This window comes from Wasmannia auropunctata, unplaced genomic scaffold, assembly GCF_000956235.1.
Source record: "Wasmannia auropunctata unplaced genomic scaffold, wasmannia.A_1.0 LD335988.1, whole genome shotgun sequence".
NCBI classification, from domain to species: Eukaryota; Metazoa; Arthropoda; class Insecta; order Hymenoptera; family Formicidae; genus Wasmannia; species Wasmannia auropunctata.
Genome location: NW_012026902.1, coordinates 243,722 through 262,740, shown reverse-complemented (window position 1 = coordinate 262,740; position 19,019 = coordinate 243,722). Strand labels below are relative to the sequence as shown.

Genomic DNA, 19,019 nt, shown 5'->3' with positions numbered 1-19,019 from the left:
GAGAGGGTTTACTCGTTTTCTTTCTTTCCTCCATAGGCATACACATGATGTTCTGCTTTAGGCTCACTTTGCGATTGCAATAAAAAGGACAAGGTACTAACTTCATTAACGATCGCGTGTAACAGCTTGTCTCTCTCCCGTAACGTCAGATCCGTTTTATTGCCAGCGCGTCGGCTTGTTTGCGAAGAAAATTCGTTTATTTTCCGCATCTCACCGTTCTCCCCCTCGGACCTATATTAATACAGCGAAAATATCATGGGGTGCGACAGGTCCCAAAGGTCGTATTTTTTATGGGCCAAAATCATTATTTTTTTATCATAAAAGTCCACGTATGTAAATCACTATCAATCTAATCATATTAAATTATTCTTTACCATTGTATATTGCCTTGCGATTTTTCTAATGTGTATTGGCCAATCGAAGAATACAAGAATCGAGATACGCATTCTGAACTAATATATCATTTCAAGTTAAGATTCTGGCACTATCCCCCAAATCCAGACGTCGCTTTCCGTTTCATAGACGCATTACGTCCAATCTCTAATTGTCATAATCTAATCTTCGTTTAATCTTCTAATCGAGATAAAAGAATCCATCCCCGCGCGATGCATCGACTGCTAATCGGCCTGGAAGCCCGAGTAAACGGCAGGGTGCGATGTAACACGTGCCAGTTGTCGAGCTGATTCGACAGCTAGTCGATATCGGAACTTTCCTTGAAAAAGGTCAGACTTAGTCATCGAGCAAGCTTCTAAGGGTTCTTCTAATCCTCGATAGTAGCCTTTTCAGGGTGGGCCAAGATGTAACTTGATCCCAAACTGTGTATCTAATCACTCCTACTCTTCCGTTCCGCTCAGCTCAATTCGTCTTTAAAGATAATTTTGGCTCTGCATGCTGTCAGAGTAAATTTTATTTGATAAAGATAGAAAAAAGAGAAAGAGGAGAAGAAAAAAAGGAAGATTGTAAATGATGAAATAATTTAATGATGATAATGATCGTATTTAGAGAGTATGGTAATTATTATGGATACATTTTTAGTGTTGACGTAAGCTTTTACCATCCGACTATATATCGAGAACGAAAAATAAATCTTTTAAATATAAAATCATTATAGCTTATCTTTTTAAATATTATTTCTGTTTTTAAAAATGTATATAAATGTAAAAAGAATATGTAGCACCCAGGTAGCAAGCTAACGTTATTTGTCATCACATTGATGGCATTACCTTGTTACCTGGGAAAGAAGAGGACCCTCTGATTATAATCGACGGAAGGTGATGGAGGGATTTATTCGCTAATTAATGGCCCTAATCCCGATTTTTTTCAGCACAATCGAATCAATTAAGCAAATATGTCTCTTTTATACTTTGTTAGTTTGATTAATACTAGAGACAATTTTTACATCATCCATTTGCTTTATCATATCGGTTATTCTATTACGACACACATGCATTTGCATTATCTTTATCTTTTGCATTTGCGAGAAGAAAACTTCTATCCATGATAAACAAAAAGGGGATTGAAGTGACACTCGATATAGAAAAGAAAAAAATAAATGTTCGACAATTTAAGAGTCGCTCAACGGTAGATCGCACGCTTATCGCGCTTATGCGCTGTAAATGTTCTCTTAGCTTCACATCTACGAGAACAGCTCGTACGTATACACTCACAAATAAATTCTCGATACGCAAGATCGCGTTCCGTTTCACTTCCGCGCGTCTCGAGTTATGGTCCAGATAAAGGCTGAGACACATTTCGTGAATTACATTGAGAGCGAAAAGAGATTTCTTGAGAAGGGGCATACTTATCGATTCTAAAATTTTGCAAAACCGAGAGTGGTAAATTTGCAATACATTTTAGTTAACATACATAATATAACAATATAATTTTACAAATTATATACATACATATATGCGTTTATGTGTATGTGTATACACCATATTTATGTATTTTATTTAATTTGTAAAATTATATTTTTATTCTTTATGTATTTTAACTAAAATGTATATGTATAAATTCACCGCTCTGCGATTTATATATATAAAATGATTTATATATATGTATATATATATATATATATATAAATATATATAATAAATTTAAGACTTATCACCGTGGTTAATCATTTTGGTCTGCCAATCGCGCTGTCACACGCATGTGTGTGAGTGCACACGTGCATTGCGAACGGATGCCCTTATGTGTCACGCTCATGCACCGTTGCAGCGATTCTCTCGTGCTTCGAAGCTCTCTCGAAACAAAGGGGCTAAGGGATCCCGAGATGAGGCTATAGTGGGAGTATATGAGCTCGTATAAAATGTAAGTACGAGTTTATACGCGCGAGCGATTGCGGGAAGATGCGAACTGCAACTACGAACGTTACTTATTATTAGTTTTGAACAGCATAATCTCAATCATTGACAGGACATTTTAAATTGTAATATTCTCCGAAGTGAAACTATTTTTGGAGAATTCTCTTTGAAAGATGGTTAATTATATATAATTCGCTTTTGTAAAGTATTATAAAAATTTTAGAATTCTGTTTATTATTTTTGTGACTACCTAAAATTTTATAAAAAATAGACGTTTTAAAAGTATTTCTTAAAACTTTCTTTACCTTTTAAAAAAATATATGTGTTTATAAAGTATTAAAAAGTGTTCTTTATAAATATGTTTAAATTCTATTGTAATTTTTATTGTTGATTTTATTGCATGCTGTACATAGAAACATTAAAGATAATTTTCGGAATTATGTTCCTACAGTTTTGAAATCAGTAATCAATTTTTTAAGTATTAATTGTCGACGCTTAGCATTAATCATGGGAACTAGTCGGTCGTCCCTTTTGCATTCCCACGTGGGTCGATATTGTCTTATCTTGGGCGGAAGAGGCAATGAGAGAATAGTGGAGGGAGCGCTGAACGTTAGTGTCAGTGAAGTGAGTGAATGAGTGCAGTCACGATCATTGATCTTCTCGCAAGAAATTCTCTATAGGTAAAAGTCCTGTTTTCACCCAGAGTATTTTATCTAGAGATCAAGATTCATCTATCTAAAATTTTGAGTTTGCAAGAAGTCCTTCGGCGGTAGGATATTTTCTTAATTAGAAACCTATAAGAATTCTTTATATTAAACGTTTGAATTATTATTTTCACAAAGAATCTTCTTTATAAATATAATTTTTTGTTAATCAAAATTTTTTTGTGAAGAATTCTTCATAGATATATTTTTTTATTAATTATTTCTATTTCTATTATCTTCTTGTAAAGAAATTTTCCATACATAGCATTATTTTCCAATTCAATTCTTTTTGTGTAAATGTTTCCATCAGGCAAAATATTATCATAATTAGAGCATCAAGAGAACATTCGTCTCTCTAATTCTGTCTCGGAAATCGCAGCGCACTGTCACTAATATCGCGACAGATCGATCGTCTCTTGCGATGAATCATTCTTGTGACAGGCGAGTGAATGCCTAGTCACGTTTTAACTCCCCTAAACTGTCTATCTCTTTTCCACCTCCTTTGTGCACTAGATAAAAAAAGGATCGAATTTATTACGATACCCCGTGTCTGGCGGTTTCAATAGGGCTGTTTCGAACACAGATTCGATCTTTACTTGCTGACGAGAACCAAACGGATGTTTTTGTTTAATCCTGAATGACGTTTCAGCTCTCGACATATTGTGAATATTTTTAAGCTGTGAAAATAAATCTTCGAACTAATTTAATTTCTATTGCGGCTAATAATTTAAAAGTAAAATAACAAATATTTTAAACTTGTCATATACAATAGATTGAAAGAGAATTTTTTATCGTTAAACAATTAAAGCTATCGCAATGAGCACTAAACTAATTAATTAAATAAGGCAGATATAGTTGCGTTAAACACGATAAAAAGTCATGTTGGTCACCAAAAGATTTTTGCATCGTCGAACACTTCTATTCGTCTTGTGTCAACCATATTTATGTCACGTACGTAAGGACAATTGGGACAGTTGACGAATTAGGCACTTGCAACTACTGCAAATCACTGTCGAGCGAGTCAATGAAGAACGTGATTGTCAAACCGACACATATCATTTTGAAATATATTTTTAAGGAATTGAAAAATTTGATCTTTGTCCTTTTTATTTTTTATTTTTGTACATCTAATATTTATAACGAAAATAATTTTTATATAGAAATCAAAAGCGAATTAAAAGATTTTTTATATTATTAAAATAAATAAAATAAATTAATTTTGATTCTAATTTCGTTAATATTTAATTTTATAAAATTACCATTTGTTAAGACATTATTTTAAAATTTATTAAACTTTTTTTCATCTAAGGCTAATTTATTTAGATTTAAAATCACTAATCTTTGTTAAACTCACTAGTTCATGTACAGTCTCCATATTTAATCACTGATATTTACGTTTCAAGTTATCGCTCGGCAAACTGCATGCCGACGCGGATTATTTGACAGAAACAACGTCTACGATTACTCGGGAAGAGCGAATCGGGTGGTAGTATGAGGTAGCGGATTAATCTTCTCGCTCTCGGTAAACACGAACAGTTTATTTTGTCTACGGTGCGCTGCACCGTGCATTGCACCATTCGAATGTATGTACATGCAGTGAGTGGGCTGCTGCAACAGCCGTGCGACTGTGCGTATTTAATGACGCGGTCAATTATTATCGTCTTATTGAAACTCAGCCAACGACAATGTGTTTCCTGACGATAGAAAAATCAGCCATAATTCTTTGCTCTTGTGCTTCAATATTCAATAGACTCAATATTAGAAAGAATGAACATGAACACTATTATTATTTTACATTTATAGAATTAAAATTTTGTTATTATTATCACTTAGTTACTTCCGAATTTATTAAGAAATATTTAGATTAAATTTTATTATTTAAAAAATTAAGGAGGTTACATCGGAGATTACATTCTTCTCACTGAATGCATGTTGTAAATGTCAGCACATGCATATACAAATAATATTATCTTATAACAGACATATGATTATATGTATAAAATATCTTTTTTAATGAAAAATCCATTTAAATCGCAAAAAAATATTCTTAAGTTAATAATTCCTTATATTTCTTTTTTCAGGAGGTCTGAAACACGGGAACGGTGGCGTGGGCAGCGCGAGCAGTTCTAGAAGCACTAGCCCGAGTCAACAACAACCGTCTCAGGGCGGTCTTTCGTTCATTCCGCAACCTAGAAGTCAGAATACGAATCGACAACCCACGGCTACTACACCGAGGTAAAATTGATATTTAAAAAAATAGATATTTTATTGTGATCATGCGTTTAATTGTTATTAAATTTTATTATTTGAAGAAATTAAAATAATTAAAAATTAATTATTAAAGAATAAAAATTAATATAAAATTAAGAAAATTGTTTAGAAATTATCCTTTTATTAAAACTGCATTTGTAACTATGTTGCAAATATGTAACTTATTGTAGGTATTGTAATCTTAAATATTATTATTTGAAGTGTTACTTAGAAAAATATTTATATTTTTAAATAACTAAAAAAATGTTTAGATATTTTTTAATTTTTAATTTGAATTTTTGTAATTAATTTACAGCCCTCGAGCATCTACAGTAGGCCGTCCTAATGGAGGCCTGAGATCGCAACAACAGGCTTTACCATATTCTGGAAATACTGTCCCGGCACCTCAGCCAAATAAGAATTCCGTATTGGACAAGTTTAAACTTTTCAATAATAAAGATAAAAATCAAGAGCGAGGAAAGACTTCGTCCGGAGTTTCAAAACGCACTTCCAGTTCTTCCGGATTTTCTTCAGCTCGATCTGAACATTCAGACAGTTCAACTTCTTTATGCGATCAAAGCAAGACCCAAGCCCAGGAATCGCCAAAGAGTCGTGCTTTGAAGTCAAAACTGCAATCAGCTAAACCGGCAAAGCAGGCCAGTCCAAAGACGAGCAGAAAGGAGCAGAGTAAGGCCCAAAGTAAAATTGCGCGCACAAGCAAAGGTCCGCCGAGCTCGGAAAAGCTGATGACGCTGTATAATAATCCGGTTGTGGAGCAAGATATTAAAATTGCTGGTAAAGCCATCGGCACTAAATTACCGAGTGACAGGAAAACGCCGACTCTTCAAGAACTGGTGAAGCAACCGGTAGTGCAGCCTTCAAAACCGAACCCTTCCGCCCTGACGCCGCCTAGACAAATTAATCTTCAAGATACTAAAAACGTAAACTTGAGGAACGAACTTCCGACGACGAAACTTTCGCCTAGACCCAAATTGGAGCTTCCAGGCAAGATACCGGACTCAAAAATTTATTTGCAAAATGTGAAGCCACCGCCGAATGGTTTGAACAAGGATTTTATGGTGCAGAAAGCTATCCTAGGAAATACCAACGGTATTATCAAGCCATCCGAACCGGGAGAAATGCTTGTTCACGAAAACGATACTTTTAATCGTACTCTAAGCATGAACCAAGCGAACCTATCAGATGGCAAGGATCTTAGAATGAAGCAGAAAGAGCCAGAAGTTTTAGAAGCTAATCACGAACAGCAATCAGGAATGGAAAGCTTTGATTCACCTTCGAAGACTGGAGTATCAAATCAGGAGAAAGTTATTTGTGAAGAAGAAGTAGAATCTATCAATGTTTCCGATAAACAAGATTCTATGTCGAATCGCGTAGACTCAGTAGTTGACGAAAGGTTAACTAATACTGAAGATGGATTAACGAGCATATCCGCGCAAAGCAATCTAAATTTCGGGTCTAATAAACCGTTAGCAGGTTCGAACAGTCCTCTTCATGGCCCGAATCCAGCCGGGCTCAGTCCGGGTTCCAGCATCCCGAAACCTACCGCTCTCGTGAAAGGCACATCGAAACCGTCGAAAGAGAACAACACGGTCAATGGTGTGCCAATGCCGACAAAGCCGAAGAGCGGCGATACTCTCCATCGCAAACTTGATCCCAACACAGTGGCAATGGTGTCGCCGATGCCGAGTATTTCGGACCTTATGTCTGAAAGCTCGCATAGCAATTCTAACAGCACCGGGCAGAGTAATTCGAGCGACAGTAGTGTGATTTACAGACCAAGCAGCGAAAGTGGCAGCGAGATCAAGACGATCCCTAACCGAAAGATTGACACCACGTTTGAGCAGATGGAAAAGGTCAGTGTCTTGGAATTTCTCTTAAGAAATAGTTATCGAATGAAATCTGGGGAGTAGTTATAGATGATCGTAGTTATAGAATTGCTTCAAATTTTAATCGAAGAATTTATTTATTTTTTTAAATTCAATTATTTTTAGTTACAAGAGTATACGTTTAATAATCATAAGATTACACCAGAAAAAGTAAATTTTAGAAAACCTTAAGAAAGTTTCCTAATTTATAATATTATTTTTTTAAATCTCAGATTAATATTTTTTAAATCCTAGATTCTTGTATAGTCTAGATAATTTTAAAACATTTTTTATTTTCTTTCTTTTTACGACATAAATTATCGGTACAATATATGTATATTATTCTTTATTATAAAAAAAGACTAAATAAAATTTAAGGTTTGTCACGCAAAATCAGTTTAAGATTTGATAGATATGAAAATCAAAATAAAAAATTATTTGAATATTAAATTTTACGTTCTCTATTTTCGTTTTCTTTTTGAAGGTGCTGTCGGAAAGCTCAACGTGCGGTGGTGCTCTAGCAGACGATGAGGCCGAGATGACTGTGAAACCCATGCAACCTCTTCTACGCGGGTATACACCCGCGGCCCGTGGCTTGCAGACTCTACCGAGCCGCACCACGGCCCGACAGTACACCGTTCTGCATTCATCATCGCATCATCATGTCGGTGGTCATCACGACTACGCCGACGTAGACGTCGCTTCCGGTTACCTGAGCGACGGTGAAGTGCTACGCGGAGGTGGCATGAGTGTTGGCAGCAGAACTCTTTCGGATCTATGCGACGGATACATGTCTGAGGGCGGCGCATCCCTATACGCTCGTAGAATCAATCCTTCCTATGGACACGATCACGACAGGTAAGTAACTTTTCCTAATTTTTTGAGACGTAATCGGAAAACGTCAACTAATTAAAATCCTGTTCTAAATAAATTTTTTTTATCAATTTATAATATTTTAATATGCAACAACATTATATTTTATGATTTATGTATCAAAACTTAATTTTCTTCGTATAATGATAACAATGATAATAAATTATATTAGTACAAGAAAATAGAATATAATCTGGTATATTGCAACACGTTAAAAGTAACATTGCTTTTGATTTTCTATCAACGTTGCGACGAACTTATACTATTATCGAGATCTCAGAAAATGGATCAGCAAATCAAATCGTCGCGAGAGAGCTATTTGAGTATAGCTTTCCTGGAGTTGCATGAACTTTGCGTATCGTGCAATTCATGACACGCGCGAGGCGTCGCAAAAGTTTGCCGGATTGCCGATCCTTTGGATCATTTTTTATCGTATGAAATATGGATGAAGAAAGTGCAAAAATGTACGACGTTTGCTCGTGCAAGAGAGTGACGATAAATTAACGCCGCGTAGGCGACGCCGAGCGCGCGCCGAGTATTGATCAAGAAAGCTCGAGTCTATGCGTCTCGCGAGCTTTTCGGTGAAAAGCCCGTCACCCTCGCAAAGTCTTACATCTCTCAGTCTTCGATGCGTCGTATTAATCTTCGTTAAAATCATTGCTAAAATAAATGCTGAAAAAAAGCATTTACAATCGTCATTTAAATAGAAGATATAATTCACAACAGGATTAATATCAAAATATTAAATATTAAAAATTAAGAAATTGATGTAAGAAATCTTTTAAATCTTTCTTAATTAATCTTATTTCACTTATTATAATTCTGTCATATATATATATATATATATATATATATATATATATATATATATATATACGTCTAAAGATTACAGCTTTCTGTTTTCTGGGTGCATTTAGCATAGAAGCACTTTCTATTTTAGACAACGTTTAAACGTTGTCCGGCACAAAGTGGATTCGCGTCGTGACTCGTTCATTACGCTCCGCCACGCCCGTGCCGCTCTCTCCGTGTTTGCAACGAAATACTCACGACCGACCGAGAGAGAGCTTTATTATTAGCAAAGCTCCGGCCTGTGTATGTACATTCAAATTAAGATTTCAAGTAGCCAGCCGAATCCATTAGAGATACGCGGAGACGAAGCGTAGGTGTTCTTTACGGAATGCATTTTCTTTGCATTGAACGTACATGTAGTTTTATTTGTGCCATACGAACTTTTTGCACGTCGATTACGACTAATATTCTGATTAAATCCGATAAATGATTTATACCATCATCAAATTTTCTGCTTTTTTCTTGTGCTTTCTTTAGAAAAAATTAATTTTCTTAAAGTAACTATACTCTTCGTGAACCAACAATTTATGCTTGATTTAATAATGAAAAACTTCATTTTCGGTAGTCTGTTCGCGTTGTTTACACGAGCGTCAAGCGAGTGAGTCATGCGTTGCTCGCGAGGAAAATATGACTGCTACGCGGTCAAACTATGCAGGTCTCTAATTAGGCAAAATTCACGAGGCTAATTCCGGAGGCACTTCCAATTACTCAGCGCTTCATGGACTGCATTTACCGCGATTGAATTAAAACATGGTCAATCATTCGATTAATCCGCGAAAATGATTTTCTCCACAAATATCTGCGGTCTCATCAAGGTCCTAACGCTCAAATTGAAACCCATGAGATATTATAGAAAATTTGTAGAATCTAACATAAAATTATTGGAAAAATTAAATATTTTTTAGTGTCTTTGAAATTATCGATTCCATTCCAGAGGCTATTTCACTTCTTTAATATAAGCAATTATAAAAAAAATTAGTATCTCTTATTTTGATTAACATATTCAAAGCTCATTGAAATAACGTTAAGGAGGGAAGCACTTGTATTTCTTTTTTATTAGAAACGTTTGATTCCAAAATATATATCCAATAATTAAGAAAGAATTTTCTTCAAATGGTATCACAAATTCGCCATACAAGGTGTTGTTTACCATAATGCACTCTGGAAATGCGCCTGAAGATATGGCAGACCCTTTCGCCTAACTTGCTTCGGCATAATCGAGCTCACGGCGCGTATCATCCGCTTGAAACCCGACGCGCTTTTCAGAAATTCAATATACTCAGTCGTAAGACCCTTCCACGACCCTCATCATCATCATCGAGGAAAACCGTGTAGAACCTGCAACAAAGACGTCCTGCATATTCCGACGATTATCGCACAGTCTTGCAAAAGTTTTCCCTCGCTGTCGAGAAAACCTGTCTAAATATATTTAAAGATAAAAGGATCGAATAGGGTTGTATATTATTCAAACAATAGTCTGAAAAGAATAGTATTTTTGTCAGAATATCGCGTTTGTAATATAGTAATATACAATATAGTATATAAAGTGTATCGAAATTGCTGGTAACAATTTTTATACTATTTATTAATATCAGAATTATTTATCAATATTTATTTTAATTAATAACATAATTAGTCAAATAATATCATTTATATAAAAAAATATTAATTTTGATAGTGTTATTATCTTTTTAATTCTTTTATATACATTTTTAATTATTTTTTTATATAAAAATAAATAGTGATTATAATACTCTTTATTAAATAAATAATTATAATTCTTAATATAATAATCGTTAATTTTTTAATATTCTGTTCTATTGCAATATTATATTTACTTTCTTATTGTTAGCAAAATTTGTGCATTTCCGACTTTCTTATATACCTAACGAAAATAATTATTCTTTTTCAGTCTCTTATAATTTATTTTCTTTTTATTACTTTTATTTTTCGAAATACAGTGGTGTATTAGATATATGTATTTACTCTGAAATCATAGTTACTCATTGATAACTTTCGGTTATGTCTTTTGAAGCGGGAACACACGCTCCCATTTAGGGCACGATATATTCTCGGATGCGCGCGGCACGAACGGAGCGAGACATAGCGAACGAGGCTGTGTTACGTATAGCGTATGCAAAAAGATAAGCGCCTTTGTCCGTTCTGACAGCAGCCTCTCAGCATTGTCCTACGACTCCTTTCCGTGCCGTAGAATCCGATCGCGACGTGACGCGTGCCTTTTCCTCGCCCTCGTGCATTCTGACGATGAGATGACGATGCCGCCATATATCATTCCGGCGCATCTCATTGGACATACGCCAGATTCTTTGTGGGAACGAGTTTAAACAATACGACATAAAATACTTCTAACTACTTTTTATATTTTTGAAATCCCAATATGAACTTCGGAAAAAATCTTTTATGTCATCTTGTATGCGGCCGACAAATTTCAAGTATAAAACGTACTCTCTAGGTAATAGTTCATCATCGTGAAAAAGAGTAAGCTTTTGCATCTATATATAGGTGTAGTGAATTTAAAGTTATGTTGTGCGTTGTGCGAACAATTTTGATAGTAATATTTGATTGGCCGTAAAAATAATATTTTTCAGATATTGTAAAATTTAAATCTTTGGCTGCTTCTTCTAACTCGTAATCTTGAAGATGTTCAAGTGTCTTTTCGTTATGTCCGCCTTCTCAAACATAATTAGCCGCACTGATAAATGGTATTAATTTGATGTTATAATGTATTGGTATTACGTTATCTGGTAAATTATAACTGATTTTAGTCTGAATTAGTTTAGATCGTAATACAGGAAGATTTGTCGAATTTTTATCAGCCATTACAGCGATGAATATTAGGCTATTAATTAATAACAACATTAAAAATAACATGAAAAATTTTGTTTCCACCTTGTATATTGAAATATATTTTATTTGAGATATCATTCTTTATAACAATTAATTGCTGGTACAAGCTTAATGCTGTAAGTATGTTATTATTTGGAAAGATCACCGAAGACTAATAACGTGTGTGTTCTAACTGATATATGTAAGTACACTTTGTCTTGTAAACAATTTCGATGGTTGGATATTTTGCTAGTTGATGAATACCATTAATCAATATAGCTAAATATATCCTTGTAATTTCATATTTTAAATTAATTTTATAATTAGTATAAAAATAATCAAGAAATTGCATTTTACATTTCCCTTCTTTCTTTAGAGTTTTTTAATTATATATGCCTCATTAATTTTTTATATCATCTTTTTAGTAATAAATTATGAAATTAAAAGTACTTTTATTTAAGAATGATACGAAAAATTTAAAGATATATATATATATTATTTAAAAAATCTACAATTGTGAGATTCGTGAAATATAAACGCAAAGTTGATCTTCTGGATTTAGTTTATTTTTAGCCTGAAAATAAAATAATGAAAGTTTACATGCCAGATTATGTATATTATATAAAAATCTTTTTTTTCTCTCTCTGTCTTCGAATATTTATTTTTGATTGCTATAAAGATACGGACGAAACTAGAGACTCTTGGGACACTTCTCGGAACGCAAGATCCATTCATCTAGACGAATCGTGGCGGAGACGGACAATATTTATTCGTAGCGGTCGCGACGCTTGCGTGGACGCCGTGACGTCATGACGATCGATTCGGCGTCGCTGCGCGGTGGCGCGATCTGACGGTGTCAGGGAGTTATTTCCAGGGCGGTTCGAGGGGTTGTCTCGCGGCGGGGTTGCTTTCCCAACGACAGAGGCAAGAGAGTACGTGCCGAACCGCCGAGGGTGGGGAGTGTCGTTCTCGTCGTCAACGTTGAAGATACGCCAAGTTTATTTCGTATCAGTGATAATTTTCACTCCGGCTTCGTCCCCGTCGCTCGGGGAAGTTTCTTTCAGTTTCCTTGATGTGACTGTGTTCTAAGTAGCAAGGGTGGAAGACCCGGAAGGGTGTTCAGAATCCGCTGGAAGAAACGCGGCGGCTCAAACTGAACGGTAATCTTGTGTTCCTGTTTGTTCGAAGCTTTCTGTTGGCTAGTTGTAACGTTGGCTGAATGCGGGGATGAATACGGGGTGTGGAAGATGAAAAAATTGAAAGAGCCAAAGTGAAAATCTGGAAGGAGTATGATCTCGACGTGTCACTTTAGATCATATAAATATATACCGATCGTGTTTTCTCAAACAAGGATTCTTTAACATTTTACTTGTGATGACAAAAAAAAAATCCAAATCTATTCCGAGAATTCTTTATTAATCAAAACTCAATAAAAAATATTAAACCCGCTTTCTTGAATTTATATTCCTTATTATGATAATTTTTAAATGTAGTTTATATAACAAAAAATTATACAATTTTGACACACATTAATTCCGTAATAAGTAAAGCTTCAGAAAAATTTACTTTTTTAGAAGATGAATACAATTTAGTATACTTATTAATTATTATTAATTTCAATTTATTATTTCTCTATTTATAATAATAATTTAATGTACTAAAAAATATTTCACAATCTGACATAACATTTGTCTAAATTCCTCTTAAATTACTTTAGCTTTTACTTTTGCTCGTACAACAAAGTAATATTGTACTTTCCGGAAGATTTATCATCTAATTATAAATACTATAGCTACAAACTTGCAATGACTATCACGCGAGTTTCTCAAGATAGCTTCTCCTTTGTTCTTTTCTCTGCCGAGTTCTATCATAGAATACGAGACAATATCTTGAAACTAGATGTAACGTTAGAGCTTATAGAATTCATGTTCGTCATGATATTAAAAGACTTTGCGATGGAGACAAGTCTTTTAAAACTTGTTAAACATTTACAGAGTCGTAGATTTGTCCAAATTTTGTCAAAAATTGATAAATTATAAAATTTTTAAAAAATTATAAATTATAAACTTTATCTTCTAAACAAAATTATCTTTCTTCTTTAGCAATTTACAATCCGCTTTCGCTTCCTTTTCCCCAATGACAAATTAAATTAACTTGAGCACAATACTAAGATTACGTTGACGTTCTAGGAAAGTCAGAACTTTGTTTTTCGCGTTTACAGATGACTTTCGCGAGGCTTTCTTTTCTCGAATTTCTTCCATGTTTTGCGTCTTTGGCAACTTTTTAATTATTGACACTAATTGTCCTCGTAATCAAGAAGTTTCGCGAGTAAGTAACGAATTCAAGAAATGACATCCGAAGTTTTCACTCGCAGTTCAAGTTTCTTGTGAGAGCAAAGTTATCGCAGGCGTACTCGAGAGTTGCCGTTTCAATTTCGTTTCCGGTCAAAGGCTTTCTGCAAATATTTAATCTGCACAAAGTGATCAGCGAGCTCGTCGATCACGGAAGTAGAAAACGATTTAGAAGTTAATACAGTGAAAGAAAAAATATTCTATCGATCACGCTTGATGAAAAAGAAAGTCGCTTGTAATTTACTATCGACTTAGCTCATTAAAATTTAAAAATAATAAAGATAATCTCAAATTAAAATTTGCTTAAAATAAAATTAAAATTATCATTTATTTAAATAAATTTAAAAATTCATACATATCATAGCTTAATCGAACTTGTTTCAGAAATGCGACAATTATTCGTAATGAAAATATTTAGAATTTACTTGTAAAGATTTGAATTTTATTTAATCACATGAAACATACATACACTATACAATAATATCAAGGAAACAAAATAGAAAAAACGAAGATTCTTTTTTTTTTAGTGAACATTAATTGAACATATTTCAGTAATTACGAGACTTCTCTATGCTGGCATGGTGTGATAGCTCCTGTTTCTATGTACTTCCGTTGAAATTTCATTTAGCCCTTTTTTCCTCCAAAATGTTGAGCTGGTGAATCAGTTTGGCCCCCGACTTGGTGTCGGGGCTAAGTACGTTTTTTTACGAGACGCATTAACCCTCGACTGGCCGCTGTAAGGACCGTTAAAGTAACGATCTCAACCTAAAAAGGCACGTGCAAGATAAATTTATAGAGCTTGCTATAAAATCACGCGAGAGTTTCATCGTGAACGCGTTTATTATTTCTTTTTCTTCTGACGCGTTTGTATAGTGGTAATTTTAACCCTTGCTTCAGAAAAATGGGTTTTCTATGAGATTGATAAATCTTGTTTATCTAAATTGATAGTGATTGATGAAGAATTGATTCTTATATACATACATACGCATACATACATACATACACATATATATATTATATCTATAAAGAGATTGCAGAATGCAAAAGAAAGATAACCCTAAATCAAATAATTTATTGTGTATTTGTGTAAGAAGTTATAGAAATTTTCATTGTTTAAATCCATGGCCTTTTTACTATTATAGATTTATGATTTATTTAATTTGGGATTAAATTTTTTTTTGCATTCTGCAATCCTTTTATCTTTACAATCATAGTGCTCAATCACCATTGAATCATTTGAATTATACGTATCATGCATATCTACATGAATAAAGTATTTGTGATATTTTTTACAGCAAAGTATAGCATTCTATTGCGAGAAAATTCAATCGCGATATAAACAAATGCGCGAAAAATATCCATAGGCAATTCTCGCCTGTCGCACAAAAGCAATAGAACGCATTCTCTCGCATGTAGGATTAATAATTATATCGTCGTGAATCACATGCAGAGGACACATATCGCCTCCACGCCAATATACGTTCGAAAAAAATATTTGCGCGCCTCGTCCACCATAAATCCGAACGCTGAATAAAACCGTCATATTCCCTTGTGTCATCGCATTGTCGCATGTTTTGTCAAATCAGTAAAAGTTACTGCTTTGATCGAACTATTCGATTTTGAATTTCCAAAAAAAGATAATAATGATAGATAAATATCAGAAAATGCAAGTTCTTTGCTAATTTAACATTTTGTTCATTGATGTTCCTTTCTTACATCATAGCTATAACGAAATTGTAGCGATGTTATAAATGAAATACATTTATCATGTTATGCAAATGAATCATGCATGATGATTGCTGTCTGCAGCTTGAGAAAAATAACATCAGCATAAAAGAAAAAATTTGTACACAAATAGAGAAAAGTTTAATTTATATCGAGAGATTCATATCGTACAATAGAAAACAATTCAAAATAATCGTTGAATATATTTTGCTTTAGTCATGACTATTGACTGCTACGAGAATCTCAAGAAACAAAAACAAATAAAATTTTATCACATTATGTGATTAAACCACAATACTGCATTCCGAATAATGATAGCGACGCAGTAGAAAAAGTCCGCAACACAAATTTTATACCATAAAAAAGAATTATTTTAAATAATTGCAAACACAAGAGAGAGAGAGAGAGAGAGAGAGAGATCTTTTTTTTAATAATAATGTAAATATAATAATTATACGAGTAGGTGACTCTTAGTGCCTTTCTTTTACTAATTATTTTTATTTAAAGAGTATTATATAATATATTCTATTTATAATAATTATATTTTTTCTACATTAATAATGAACATTACACAAATAAGCGAAACAATTTTTTTTTGCATTGTATGATTAAATAGTAACTGAATTTTCCGGATAATAATAGCGACATTTGCATTGATTCGTAGGTACGTGGGTGGTTCGCGGCGAGAGCTGTCGGGGGTGAAGGAACTGGTGACCTCGAGGCGGGTGCAGAAGAATCGGCCGTCGGGGATCGCGAGGTCGGATGGCGGCTGCATCGGGGGCGTCAGTCCGGGAAGCGGCGGCGGTGGCGGTGGTGGTGGCGGCGGCGGCGTCGGCGTCGGCATCGGCGGCGTCGTCGCCGGCGGTCTTCTAGGCGGCTGCAGCGGCGGGAACGACGCCTTGGCGGAGCTCACAATCGAGGAGCTGGCTTCCATTCCCGCCGGAAATCACACCTCCGCCAATCACACGGGACATCCCTCTCATCACAAGGTCAGCGAACTCACGAATTCGGAATCGATAGCGCACGGTTTGAGCATGAGGGTGAGGGAGAAAGAGAAACGCGCGACGGGGCATTCGGAAATAGCTTCTATTAATTCTTATTTTCCAATTAGCCGAGTCATGCTCTGGTTAATCGCTGTCGGTGTCGTTTTCTCGTATTATCATCTGCCAAGCAAGAATTTAGATTCCTCGAAATGAAAACTTTCGAATTGGCGATAAAAATTTCTTCCAATTTTATTTCAATACTATATTTCAATCTTATTTTTTTATTATTTTTAAAGTTCTTTATAAGTGTCTTTTAATCCTCTCAATTATTTATTTTATTTTTTATTGAGGAATATTTACTTTTAAAGAGACTACTGTTAAACAGAAGTATAATTAATATTTCTATCTTTTATGAATTATATTTTTTTCTATTTGTCCTTTTTTTATTAATTTTTCTTTTTTTTTAATATATCGAAATTATTATTGAAATCTTTTTCAAAATAGCATTTGCTATTTATGTAACATGTACTTATTATATAATTCATCAGTTGTTAATTCTTGATGACATATTATATGACTGAAGGAACTGATGCTGCTAATCATTAGATATATATTCTTGGTAATTATTGGGATCATCATCGCGATAATTGGCAGGTATGCGTGTCAATGTGTTTATATATATTTATAGTTGAAAATAGATCAATCTCATACAAATATACTTACATAGAAGTATTTCATACAGAATTATCTAATACATTTATCATATTGATAAAGAATTTGCCATTCCAATGAAACGAGTAGCCTCTTTTACGAGATAAAAACATCCTAATCTAATTTAAATTTAAAATTTTCCGGAAGAACATTTAAACTTCGAACAAAGAACTTCTTTGGTAAGATAAAAGATTTTTATTTAAAATTTTATAGGAGATATTATTATTGTATTCTATATGGAATCATTTCAAGCAGAGTTTTACTTTTTGTGCCAATATTCTTGATTGATATTAAATTTATTTTTAATTAACGCTCAAATGGGTATAGAAGGACAAGAAGCGATGTGTGCACAGGCGTGATCTCGCAAGCCTACACAGAACAATCGAGTCACAAAGCGTGGAGCATGTGTGCACGTCAGCTGTTGCATCGCGCAGCTGTCGTGTACTGGGTGTCCCAGTATCGAAAGAACAATTTTTTCATTCGCGGGTCACTGCAAATTGCTATTTTTAAGCTCCTACGCTTCTTCGCTTTATTATTATCATATACGATAAAATTTTTTTAACACGAACACAGAGACCTGATTTATCTCAAATTAAAAATCCAGAGTTAATAACAGCAAATACACAGAATAAAAGTCAGCGTAGTTATAAAAATAATTACACAAATTGATTCTACGCAATACTAAAATTATAAAAATTCTTTTGAATCTTTTTAAAAGTGAAATGATATGTAAAATACAGTCTTATATTAATATGTTTAGACTCATGAAGCTCACGTGAATTCAGAAATTGATATGTGTGATGCGTTGTATTTGCTAACTCTCCTTTGCTATCTATTTATCTTTTTGAAGCTTTAAAATTTAAAGCCTCCTACTTCTAATAAATAGGGAAAAACATACTATTTTTCCCAATCCTCCTATAACGATAAGAGGATACCTTTGTAAGCTTTTTCATGTTGATACTTTTCTGTCGTCATTGTTATCCTGTTTGTTTTTACTTCCGTTCCCTTACCTCGAAGGACTTGTTTGAGTATACAAACAATGACTGTCAAGTTGTGATCGATATTTCCTTTGCTTCGAAAAATTTTTATTAAAATAAATTCTCAGATATAGATATGACGCGCAAAATGAAACGAAAATGGAGAAAGGAAAAGAGAGAAGCTGAGATTTTATTATTACCAATTATATTTTATTTATCTCAAAACAGAAATAATCTTGTAGTGTTTAAAGAAAAAATTATTTATACATTATTTAATATATATATTTCAAAAAGTAAAATTGCAAATAAGATATTTAAAATTATTACAAAGTATAATTATTATGATTATAGAAATAATAACATAATTATTAGAATACATATATGTATGTTCAATTTTAATTTTATTGTTTTTATTTAAATCACGTGTAAAATCCTTGGAAATTAAAATGTCATTCATATTTTTAGATTTAAATGAATTTAAATAAAAAATCAAAGAGGAAAATATTTAAGAGAGAGAGAGAGAATCGCGCGAGAGAAGAAGAAATTAGTTATACGCG

The 19,019-nt window shown here is 33.7% G+C and overlaps 1 protein-coding gene across 1 annotated transcript in view; it reads left to right on the top strand.

The window, feature by feature from the left end:
- Positions 1-19,019, top strand: part of LOC105454176 (protein sickie-like) — a 30,727-nt gene that overhangs the window by 192 nt on the left and 11,516 nt on the right. The window contains exons 2-6 of the mRNA XM_011696606.1: positions 5,092-5,245; positions 5,577-7,134; positions 7,631-8,004; positions 16,456-16,607; positions 16,665-16,831. Of these exons, the coding sequence (XP_011694908.1) occupies positions 5,092-5,245; positions 5,577-7,134; positions 7,631-8,004; positions 16,456-16,607; positions 16,665-16,831 (2,405 nt within the window). The remainder of the gene's footprint in view (positions 1-5,091; positions 5,246-5,576; positions 7,135-7,630; positions 8,005-16,455; positions 16,608-16,664; positions 16,832-19,019) is intronic.